General features: G+C 46.6%; 1 protein-coding gene across 1 annotated transcript; it reads right to left on the minus strand.

Moving 5' to 3' along the window:
* Positions 1-2,555: 2,555 nt before the first annotated feature.
* LOC108634557 (zinc finger protein 133-like) lies at positions 2,556-12,178 on the minus strand (the record flags this gene model as incomplete). The annotated part of the gene is given in 4 exon segments (XM_018044546.1): positions 2,556-2,651; positions 3,054-3,180; positions 10,093-10,267; positions 11,755-12,178. Coding segments are annotated over 2 exon segments (217 nt in total), but the record flags the coding sequence as incomplete, so codon positions are not given.
* Positions 12,179-12,583: the final 405 nt, after the last annotated feature.

Consider the following 12,583-nt stretch of genomic DNA (forward strand, 5'->3'; position numbering starts at 1 on the left):
ACGGATCAGTCCGAGTCTTGTTAATTTCCATAATTAACCTAAATAAAAATGGCACCAGGAATCAATATAAAAGTTTTCTTCTTATAGTACTCTCGTAAGGAGATGTCAACACTGAACACCTTGCTTCAGCACCGCTGGTTCTATTCAGCTGGCGGGAATGCAGGATCACATAGTCTGAGGAACCAGGTCCAGACTTCACCGCATCTGCCTGAACACTTGCCTTCACTGATGCACTGAACTTTTGAAAACCAACTGTGTATACATCTACATTCTAGAATTATTCCATCAGGATAGAATGCTACTGTATTCTGAGACAGGGCCTTTAAAAGGTGATTAAGGTTAAAAGAAGTCATAAGGCTCTAATCAATATGTCTGTGACCTCCCTGTAGGAGGAAAGCCAGGATGTGCAGCCTCAGAAAGGCCAGGTGAGGACAGAGTGAGGAGGTGACCATTCAAAGTTCAGGAGGGAGACCTCCTGTGTAAACTGCCAACACCTCCGCCAACCAAGAACTGCAAGCCTCCAGAAACACAGTAAAACCTTTTGCTTCTGCCATGAATTCTGGTGCTGTGTTTCTACTGCTCTGGTGCCTGAGCTAACAGAAATGCTTCTTCTACCTTGAGCTCTTCCCTAAGTGCCTCTGTACCTGCCCTACAGTCTGCCCCTAAGTAAGTCCCATGAGATCCATCAGCTGTTCCAGTAAATGTGAAAGGCCAAAGTCTCTATTCAAAGATAAGAGTTGGTTTGGCAGAAAATGCAATAGCAGCTACATGACACCCCAAATCACATTAAATACCATACCAAAACTCTCTAGAAAACAAAGAGCCACAACAAAGCAGGTGCTAAGACTAAGAAGAAATAATAGGATTGATACGTAACACACGACTATATTTAACATGGATGACTGACAAGGACCTACTCTACACCACAGGGAACACTGCTCATGTTATGTGACAGCCTGCATGGAAGGGGAGTTTGGGGAGAATGGATACACGTATACGTATGGCTGGGTCCCTTCGCTGTCCGCCTGAAACTATCACAACATTGTTAATCAGCTATACTTCAATATAAAATTTTAAAAAAGTTTTTTTAGAAAAAATGAAAGTTTAAGGAATATAATGTGGAACAAAAGAATTTTAACATTAAAAACTTCATTAATGAATGAGATAAAATTGTCATGAACCTTTACATGCCTAACAGTACACTGAAGTGAAATATACAGCAAAAACTTAGAAATAAATGGGAGATTTGATATAAATTACAATGACATTGGCGAGTAATCTGCTATGACTCTTAGCAGACCAAAAACAAGGATATAAACAACTTGAAAAATATGATTTCTATTATATATGCTATTTCCCTTGATTTTAAGAAAAAACTAAGCTTTCAAATTGGATAAAACAGAGATAGAAAGAAAATCTCTTACAGAAAAAGAAAACATATACTTCTCTTTATTATGAAAGTATTTTAAAAGCTAAAAGACACACAATTCCCTACAGTTATCTATTCCTCTATCATTTAAAAAGAATGCCAAGCCAAAAAACTTCCCAGAAACTACTCTTTCCAATTCTCTACCCACCAAGCTAACCACTGATCACAGTCAATAATAATGCAGATGTCTCTGTTCACATATACATGTTGATACAGTCTTTCACACAAACCCAACTATGTAATAAACATTGTTTTGCAATTTTTCACTTAAAAATGTATCTTCTAAGTATCTGCTTTTCTGTTAAAGAAGGCAAAGGAAAATCTGCCCTTCATTAATGAACAATTAGGAAGCATCATCACAAAAATGTAAAGTTATTAAAAAAAAAGTAGAGACAGGCTCACTAAACTGTGGACCATGTAAAAAGGACTAATACACATGTAACTATCATTCCAAAAAGTTATAAAAATGGAAAGTTATTTTAAAAAAAAAGGATCAGTAAACTGTGGGACCATGTAAAAAGGACTAATACACATGTAACTATCATTCCAAACAGAAGGAAACAGAAGGGAACAAAACAATAATGTCCAAAAATCTCCCCAATGTGGCTCTAACCATAAATTTATAGATTCAAAAATCTGAGCACACGCTATGACAGGAAAACTTCAAAGAAAAGCAGCTCACTTCCTCAGTGACATCGCAGTCAAACAGCTGAACACCAAACATACAGAAAACTCTGAAAGTAGCCAGAGGTTTAAAAAGTAACAGAAAAAAACAAAGCAATAACTGTGGAAATGACAGCTGATTTCTTATCAGAAACAATGGGAGGCCTGAACAGGGGAACAGTATCTTTAAAGTGGTGAAAAAATAAGCCAATCTAAAATTCTAATCCAGGGAAAATATCCTTTTAAAAATATAGTAACAAGAGCCAGACTATGTATGTGGGAGAGAACTAAGTGAGGCAGAGATGGCAAACCCAGTGCAGGGAGACGAGACACCAGGAAGCTCGAGTGCGGCTGCAGGTCTGGAAGGGGGCCAGCAGGGCAGTGCACACGGTGAGTGGCCAGGGGGCCAGCAGAAAGACCTCCCCACCCCCAGCCCTCTGAACCACCCAGTGTCCCCACTCACCCAGGCAGCTGACGGGCGAGCATTTCCTCTCTTCTCTCCAGGTCTCCTTCCCTTGCTCCAGCTGGGTGATGAGTTTTGGTTTAGAAAACGGAATGCCTGCTCAGAGGAAAAGAGAACAAGATGGTCGCAGGTTATCCTGCACTCAGAGCCACACCAGGGGCGAGGATTTCTAAAGGTGGTGGGGAAGATCTGAGAGTGGTGAGCTCCCCGCCAGGGAAGGGAAGCCAGGATGGGAGTTCACTGACCCCGACCTCATGCTGTGAGAGAACACCTCCCTCGTTTACAAGAAGATACTGACTAGGAAGAGATGCCATGCTTACCAGAGAGACTGCGGGAAAAGGCCAGAAATGCGGAGTATCACACACATGTATACACACCTGTACACGCTTACAGAGTGTCTCTGCTTTGGAGTCCAACCCAAAGGTAAGGCCAGAAACCAAGAGGGCTGCTCCAAGTTGCCAGCAGCCAGGACCCGGGTCCTGAGACATGCAGGCTTACCCAGTGAGACCAGGTTGCTGTAGTTCTCCAGCATCACCTCCCGGTACAGGGACCTCTGAGCAGGGCTCAGCAGCACCCACTCATCCTGGGTGAAATCCACAGCCACATCTCTGAATGCCATGTGTGCCTATAACACAAAACAGCCCTGTTCACCCAGGAGCCAGCCCTGCCCAGGCTTCAGGGTAAGGGGCAAGGGGGAGGCTGCCCGGGGGAGGCAGGTGAGAGATCTAGATCCTGCCTTTGACCCTGGTGCTCTGTATTGCAAGATCTTTAAAGCCCACTCCCCATCTGGCAGTGGCACTTGTCAGCACGTTCAAGGTCCTAGGTGGGCTGATTTGGAGAATACATACAGAAATAGGAGCCTGTAACTTTCAGGAACTTTAACTCTATGTTGAGGGAAAGCGCCACACTTCTGAGTTTAAAGAATTTAAAAGAATCATCTGAACCATGGTATTAGTGTTGAAGCATCCGAATGACTGAGGTTCACACAATTCAGTTATGGCGGAGACCAAACACAGCTCAGTCCTTCCCCCAATCCCACAGCCTCTCCGGCCCTCCTTCCCTAAGAGGTACTCACCAGCAGGGAATGGTGAAAAGCACGAATTTGAACGCTACTGCCCTGGTTTGGAGCCCATCCCAGCCATCAGCTAGCATCTCCGCTTTTTCAACTGTGGGTAACAGTCCACTAAACGTCCTGTCCCACACTGTGGTGCTCAGGGTGGACGTCGCTGGCATTGAGTCCATGGATTCATCTCACATGCCATTCTCACACCCTGCCCAACTTCACTGCCTTTATCGCAACACTGTTTCAAAGTGGAAAGCACCCTGGAATAGGGACATCAGGAGAGGTTTTCACAAGAGGCCCAGGAACTTGGTCTTGAACGAAGCACAGGAGTCTAGGGACGAGAAATGTGCCAGGTGTTCCCGATGAGGTGTATGGGGAGCAGAGAAGAGGACACCCAAGCCAAGGAGGAGAGGAAGCCTGAATCCTGGGACGGAGGACCATTTGGAAGGAATAAAAGGCACAAAGTGGGAGAAATGCAGAACAGGTCGAGCGTAGGAGCGGCTTGTGGGTTTTAAATGATTGTAAAATATACATAAGCATTTTACTATTTTTACCATTTGAAGTGTACATTTCAGTACATTAAGCATGCTCGCACTTAATGTGGTACAACCACCACCAATATCCATCTCCAGAACTGGTTCATCATGTCACGTTGAAACTCTGTGACCATTAACCATAATGCCCTTTCTCACAAACCCTGGTAACCAATCATCATTTTACTTTCTGTCTCCATGCATTTGGCTATTCTAGGTATCACAAATATGTGAAATCATATGGTGTCTGTCCTTTTGTGTCTGGCTTATTTCATTCAGCGTAATGTCTTCAAGTTTCAGCCATATACTCCAAAGAAGACGTACAGATGGCCAAGAGACACATGAAGAGAGGCTCAACATCGCTAATTGGTCAGTTCAGTTCAGTCACTCAGTCGTGTCTGACTCTTTGTGACCCCATAAACTGCAGCACGCCAGGCCTCCCTGTCCATCACCAACTCCCAGAGTTCACCCAAACTCATGTCCATCGAGTCGGTGATGCTATGCAGCCATCTCATCCTCTGTCATCCCCTTCTCCTCCTGCCCCCAATCCCTCCCAGCATCAGGGTCTTTTCCAATGAGTCAACTCTTCACATGAGGTGGCCACAGTATTGGAGTTTCAGCCTCAGCATCAGTCCTTCCAATGAACACCCAGGACTGATCTCCTTTAGGATGGACTGGTTGGCTCTCCTTGCAGTCCAGGGGACTCTCAAGAGTCTTCTCCAACACCACAGTTCAGAAGCATCAATTCTACGGAGCTCAGCTTTCTTCACAGTCCAACTCTCACATCCATACCTGCCTACTGGAAAAACCATAGCCTTGACTAGACAGACCTTTTGTTAGAGAAATGCAAATCACAAGTACAATTCACACCAGTCAGAATGGCCATCCTCAAAAAGTCCACCAAAGATAAATACGGGAGAGGATGTAGAGAAAAGGGACCCCTCCCACACTGTTGATGGGAATGTAAAACTGGTAACAGACCCTCTAGAGAACAGTATGGAGGTGCTTTAAAAACTAAAAATAGAACCACCACATGATCCAGCAGCCCCACTCCTGGGCACATATCCAGAGAACATCGTAATTCGAAAAGATGCAGCCGGTGTTCACTGTAGCGCTATTTATTACAGGCAAGACACGGAAGCAGCCTAAATGCCCATCAGCAGAGGAATGGATAAAGAAGATGTGGCACAGGCCTTCCCTGGCGGCTCAGTGGTAAGGAATCCACCTGTATTCACACGAGTTCCAGTGGCAAGGAGTCCTGTGACTACAGGAGACACGAGTTCCATCCCTGATCTGGGAAGATCCCACATGCCTTGGAGCGACTAAACCTGTGTGCCACAACTACTGAACCTGCGCTCTACAGCCCGTGCTCTGCCACGAGAGAAGCCACCTCAATGAGAAGCCCGTGCACCACCACTGGAGAGCAGCCCCCACCTGCCGCAACCAGAGAACAGCCAAGCAGCAGTGAAGACCCAGCACAGCTATGAGTAAATAAAACTGTTTTCAAATGTAGTACATCTTTGTACAATGGACTATTACTCAGCCATAAAGAGAATGAAATAATGTCATTTTCAGCAACATGGATGGACCTAGAGATTATCATACTAAGTGAAGTCAAACAAACAAATATATCACTCATACCTGGAACCTAAGGTTTTAAAATGATATAAATGAACTTATTTATAAAACAGAAACAGACTCACACACTTAAAAAACAAAACGTACGGTTACCAAAGGGGAAATGTGTGTGTGTGGTAGGGGATGAATAAATTAGGAATAAATTAGGATTTGGGATTAACATACACACACTACAATATATAATATAAAGTATATAGACAGGTAACCAACTAGACCCTACTATATAGGACAGAGAACCCTACTCAATACTCTGTAAGAACCTATATGAGAAAAGAATCTGAAAAAGAATGAACATATATATATGTATAACTGAATTACTTTTCTGTACACCTGAGATTAACACAACATTGTAAATCAACTGTACCACAGTAAAAATTGAGAAAAAAAGATGACCTGAATCAAAACATGAAGGGCCTACAAAGTACCAGGGAAAAGCTGACACACAGCCAACAACTTCAAGGTATCTATCTATTGGAAAAACTATCAGGCTCTGAAGAATAACAAGAAAACTCCTAAGTGACTCTAGACAAAAAACATACCAGACTTCCATGAGACTTTTCAAAATCATCATTCAACTCATGTGCACTGCAGGTGGGAACATACAATGCTGCAAGCACTATGGAGAACAGCACAGCAGTTCCTCAAAATAAAAATACACATTATCATATGACCTACCAATTCCTCTTCTGGGTATTTCCCCAAAAGAATTGGAAGCAGGGACTTGAACAGATATTTGTACACTCATGTGAGCAGCATTATTCACAATAGCCAAAATGTAGACGTGATCCAAGTGTCTGTCAATAGACAAATGGATAAACAAAGAGTGGTGTGTGTGTGTGCGTGTGTGTGTGCACGCGTGCATGTGTGTGTGTGTATGTATATATTTGGTGGAATATTATTAAGTCTTAGAGGAGGAATTCTGACACATGCTACAACATGGATGAACATTAAAGATACTATGGTAAGTGAAACAAACCAGATACAAAAGGACAAATATAAATTCCACTAATATGAGGTACCTAGAGTAATCCATATAGACAAAGTAGAATGATGGTTGACAGGAGCTAGGAGGAAGGGGAAACTGAGTTATTGTTTAATGGGGATAGAGTTTCATTCTGAAAAGTTCTGGAAATGGACAGTGTGAATGGCTGCACAACAATATGAATGTCCTTAACAATACTGAACTATAGACTTAGAACAGTTAAGATGGTAAGTCTTATGTTATATATATTTTATGACTTTAAATGCATGGCAAAAAGAATATCATTCAAAGCAATAAGATATATTTCAGGGACTTCCCGGGTGGTCAGGTGGCTAAGACTTTGCACTCCCAATGCAGGGGGCCTGGGTTCAATCCTTGGTCAGAGAACTAGACCTCACATGCCACAGCTAAGACCTAGCGGAGTCAAATAAATAAATAAACAAATATTTTTAAAAAAATTTCACCAGGACAAAGTGCCCAGAAATGTAAGACTGGTTGAATATGTTGAAATTCATTACTGTATTATACTGTATTAATGAACTGGACCAAGGAGAAAAAACATGATTGCATTTATACATGCTGAAGCATTCTTTAACAGAACTCATCCAACATCCAATTCACTGTAAGATTAATGAATCCATAGAACTTTTCATTTTGAATTTTAGACTTAAAAGTTGTAAAAATATCAATTCCCATGTACTCTTAATCCAGTTTTCTCTAACATTAACATCTGAGAAAACTATACTACAATGATCAAAACCAGATTAACATTGATTATTATTACTATTATCTAAACTACAGCTCATGACCACATTTCAACAGGCTTTTTCTACTAATGTCCCCCTTCTTCTGGTCCAGGATTCAACTGAGGTTCTCGCACTGCATTTAGCTGTCATAGATCTTTAATCTCCTCCAATCTGTGACGTTCCTTCTTTCATGAATGACATTTTTGAAGAACAGCCCTCAAGTGTGATTTATCAGATTTGAGAAGAAAATGATTAGAATGAACCTAGTTCACTTTTCGCTAGATTGTCTCAGAAGTCACGTGTCGTTTTCATACCCCTTGATAGGCGGTCATGATATTGGTATGTTTCACTACTGATGATGTTAACCTTGGTCTTGATCACTTGGTTAAGGCAGTGTCTGCTGGGATTCTTCATTACAAAGTCACTCATTTCACCTTTATATTTAATATACAACTTGGGAGAGATTGAGATTATACAAATATCCTGTTTCTCTTCAACCTTTTACCAAATAATTTTAGCATCATTTTGTGGGACCTGTCTTCAACCATTATTACTGCAGTGTTGACCAAATGACAATGTTCTACCTCCTTCTTTCCTTCGAAATTCATTAGCTGGAATTCTGTAAGCAAGAGTTGTCCCTTCTCTCTTTTTTAAATTAATCTATTTATTGTTGGCTGTGCTGGGTCTTCGTTGCTGCACACAGGCTTTCTCCAGTTGTGGCAAGAGGGGACAACTCTTCGTGGCAGTGTACAGGCTTCTCACTGCGGTGGCTTCAGTGGTCATGGAGCACAGGCTCAGTTGCTCCAAGGCATGTGGAATCTTCCCAGACCAGGGATTGAACCCATGACCCCTTGACTGGCAGCCAGATTCTTAGGAACTGTATCACCAGGGAAATCTAAGAGTTGTCCCTTCTTATTTACTTCAGTGTGGATTCATAGCTTATCCTAGGGGTTATATTAGAATATTATCATTATTTTGCAGCTCAAATTATTTCATCAAACACTGGGTGCTCCTTCAGGCTGACCTCATCCCTGCTTTCACCTACAAATGTGCGACAAGTGATGCTGTGCCAGTCACAGGCTTAAGTCTGTATGCTCTCGGAGGGCCCAAGGCACCAGGTTAAGAATGTCAGCACCCCTGCTAGAGGGACCAACAGAAGCAGAGGCCCGATACCATGTGGAGAGGGTGTGGGGCCTAGCAAAGAAGACGCTGGTGTCTTCACCTGCTTAGTCTAACCCAGTGACAGGAACTGTATCAATGGCTCAAGAGGAGCAAACGAGGTACCCTACCCTCTAACAACCACCTCCTGGTCCAGTGGGAGGGTCAGACAGTCATGACACAGCCTAAGCCCTGGAGTCCTGAGCCCCAGGGTCCCATCATCAACAGGGAGCCTGGGAACACTGCCGGGGATGTGCAGGGTGCTCTGCAGGGGGAGAGCATCCCAGCTCATTACCAGTCGACAAGAGAAACAGAGATGCCTGGGGAGATACAAGCAGACAACGGAATATGCTTCTATGCAGCTGTAAAGCAGGGTCTGACCAGGTTGGGAGTCGGAGAGGACACTGAGGAGGAGACTTGGAGAATTTGGAGGCATTAAAAGTAATTCTAACAATTACTTAGCTGTTACGTGCCCCACACTGTAACTGCATTGCTAGGGTTATCTCCTCCAACATCCCTGGGAGGTGGACATCATCCTGATGATTCCCATCTGGCAGATAAGGAAAAGAAGGCTCAGGGAGGTGAAATAACAAGCTCAGGGCCACACAGCTAGACATGGTAAAACTGAGATTTGAACCCCAGCATCCTGACTTTGGAGTTGGGACAGAAGCAGACGATTAGGAAGGTCTCTTTCTAGCAGGCTGAGTGGCACGTTCAGTATGTGGACCTCAGGTGCTCAATTCAACAGGCAGGTGGGGAGAGGGACAAGAAGGTGGAGAAGAGACAAAAGTGAGGGCGGAGCAGGAGTGGAGACCAGAAGGAGAGGAGTCCAGGGCACAGCACACGTGCTGCTGAGAGAACAGGGCAGGTGAGCCTGGAAAGAACAAAGAGGCCCAGCTGCGGGTGTTCACTGAGGTCCGCAAGGGCAGAAACGGGGGGAGGGCCAGAGACAGGGACACTGTCCCCCGGAATTCCTCCCCAGCCACACACCTCTCCTCTCCTGCCTCTGAACGGAGCTGCTGACTGAAACAACTATTAATTCTCTTGAGTATAGTGATCACCCTGTGGGTACTTTACAGGAAGCTCTAATGTTAGAGCTGCCTCCTGAGCTAACTGCAGGTGAGATGACAGGACGGGGACACAGGCAGTGAGGGCCTCGCTGGATGGAACCAGAACAGAAGGCCGAGGCCTTCACAACAGACAAGCCTGAGAGTGCACAGGCCTGAACAAACCACAGGGATGGGAGTTGGAGGGGGGGGGGGGCAGTCATCAACGAGGACACCAGGTCTGAACAAGAGTCCTTGGGAGAGCAGCCACCCCTATGACAGACCATTTCCCTGGGGAAACCAGCTGGGCTCTGATCCCCAGGCGGGGCGTGCTGGGCACAAGATGTCAAGGCTGAGCAAAGGAAACCCACCTTTGGTTCAGCACACGGAAGGCGAGCAGTCCCCACGTGAGTCCGGGCTGTCAGGAGCCCTCTCCTCGCCCACCAGGCTTCCTCTCTGGGCAGCACAAGAGCAGTAAGGTTCAGGAGAGTCACTGGAAACTCACGCCCTTAGACTTCCTCTTCCTTAAAGGCATCAGGAATGGACCTGTCACAGAAGAAAAGGCTGCAGGTAGCTCGCTGAGAACACAGCCTGCCCCAGTAAGACTGCCAACACCAGGCCTGAGCTGACCCACTCTTGCCTCTGACCTTCCTAAGCAAAGTTCGTACTCACTGGGCACTTAGGACTGTACACATCAGAAGATGGTTCCAGGCACAGAACCGTCTTACTTCATTCTAGCCTCACAACCCAATGGAGTACGATTTATAACCTTTATTTTACAGATGAGAAAACTGAAGCACAGTGAAGTCAGTCCCTTATCCAAGGTGACACCATTACAAAGTCACAGAGTCTGGATGAAAGCTGGCAGCCGAGGTTAGGCTCTTCAAGTAGGGCGGGGACAGGGAACCTCTGTGGGTTGTAAGGCTTCTCAGTGTGTCATTTTGAGACGAATCAAGATTGCTCTCCAGGTGACAAGGGTTACATCTGGATGTGGGTCTGTAGAGTTCTATTTATTTCTGTCTAAAATCTCTCCCTAATAAAACTTTAAAATGGAATTCAAAATCCCGCAGTCCGGAAACACCGGAGCCATGCACATCCGTGACTGCTGTGGTCAACGCAGGTTTCCAGGACCTTTGAGAATCTTGCCCAGTGGGCCTCAGACAACCTCTTCCTCCAAGGCCTGAATCCAGGGGCAACCGGCCAAAAACACACCCAAGATCGCTACCAAAGTGGCCCGTTCCACACCCAGCCCATCCCAGGCACATGCTGCCCACGGCTACTGCTGCTATTGCTGCTAAGTCGCTTCAGTCGTGTCCGACTCTGTGCAACCACATAGACGGCAGCCCACCAGGGTTACCCCTGTCCCTGGGATTCTCCAGGCAAGAACACTGGAGTTGGTTGCCATTTCCTTCTCCAATGCATGGAAGTGAAAAGTCAAAGTGAAGTCGCTCAGTCGTGCCCGACTCCTAGTGACCCCATGGACTGCAGCCTACCAGGCTCCTCCGTCCATGGGATTCTCCAGGCAAAAGTACTGGAGTGGGTTGCCATTGCCCTCTCCGCCTACGGCAAACCACCCACCAAAACTCCTGGCTGCGGGCTGGCCCTCATCCCAGCATCTGGGAAACATCAGGCCCCCATGCCAACTTACTCAACCCTCTGTCTCCCAGGGACCTGCGGGTAAGAGCGACCCCCCACCCCCACCCCGTCGCATCATCATCGCTCTTTAGGCCAAGGCCTAACGTGTCCTCACTCACAGGAGCCCCCGGACGTGGCTGGATTCCGGCATCCGCCACCACTGGGCATCGCGGCTAAGCTTCGTCCACGTCCATCGGAGATGCGCGCTCACATCCCAAATATGACATCCGGGAGGGCACGGCCTGAACCGCGACAGCGCGTCCCGCCGTCGCCTCCTCTGCCCGGCACCCGCACAGTCCCCAGCCTCAGGTGCAGCCAACAGCCCACTTTCAGGACCTACCTTTCCGCACATGGAAGGGCACGGCTGCACCTTAGAGCCCCACGGGCGCCGCACTCACCCGCGAGGAACAAGGGGTCACTACTGCCATCAGCTGGGCCAGGACGCCTGGACTACAGTACCCAGAAACCTCGGACAAGCGCCGGGACTACACCTCCCTGGATGCTCGGCGCGCCCAGAGGCCTCTGAGGGAGCTGTTTCTCCGGTAACATGCCCATGGGAGAATGGCCACTGTGGCGCCTAAATTTCCGCCCCGCCCCGTCTTTTACAGAGGACCCTGGATGAAACGTCTCTCCTTTCCGTGACTCCTTTGCTAATGCCTCCGCCTTAAAGACCACACTCCCCAGTGACCCCAGCAGTGACTCCTGCCTCCGGTGCCGGGCAGCTCCCCCGCCCCGCGTCTTGCGGAAGTGATGTGCCCGGGGAATCTCCGTTTAGTTCCGGGTTCGCGGCGGAGCGGACAACGGTTTCCTGGCCACGCTTGCTTGCGGGGTTGCGGCTGTGTTGGGGCGGGTGTGGAGGGGGTCCGTGAGCCGCGCAGGCGTGATGTCGACCAGCTCCCTTTAATTCACTTAAACCCACGGTGGGGACTGAGACTGAGAAGGCGAGGCATCTTCCCGCGATCTTACTGTCAAAGGAGGCAGCCCTGTGTTCCGAGCCCATATCCCCAACTAGCGCACCGCACCGCTATCCCTAGATCCTGTCCCTCTGTCGCAGTCCGCGCGTTTATAGGCAATTTCATCCCTCTTCTGGGCGACAGGAGCCTCACCGTTAGACCACAGCTTGGGATTCAGCCCCTCGTAGTGTCCACTGAAAAAGCAAAATATCAAGAATGACAACCTAAAAGTTGAGAATTGTGTTTTATTTGGTGGTCTTATACCTAGGAGACA

The sequence above is a fragment of the Capra hircus genome, unplaced genomic scaffold, assembly GCF_001704415.2.
Source record: "Capra hircus breed San Clemente unplaced genomic scaffold, ASM170441v1, whole genome shotgun sequence".
NCBI classification, from domain to species: domain Eukaryota; kingdom Metazoa; phylum Chordata; class Mammalia; order Artiodactyla; family Bovidae; genus Capra; species Capra hircus.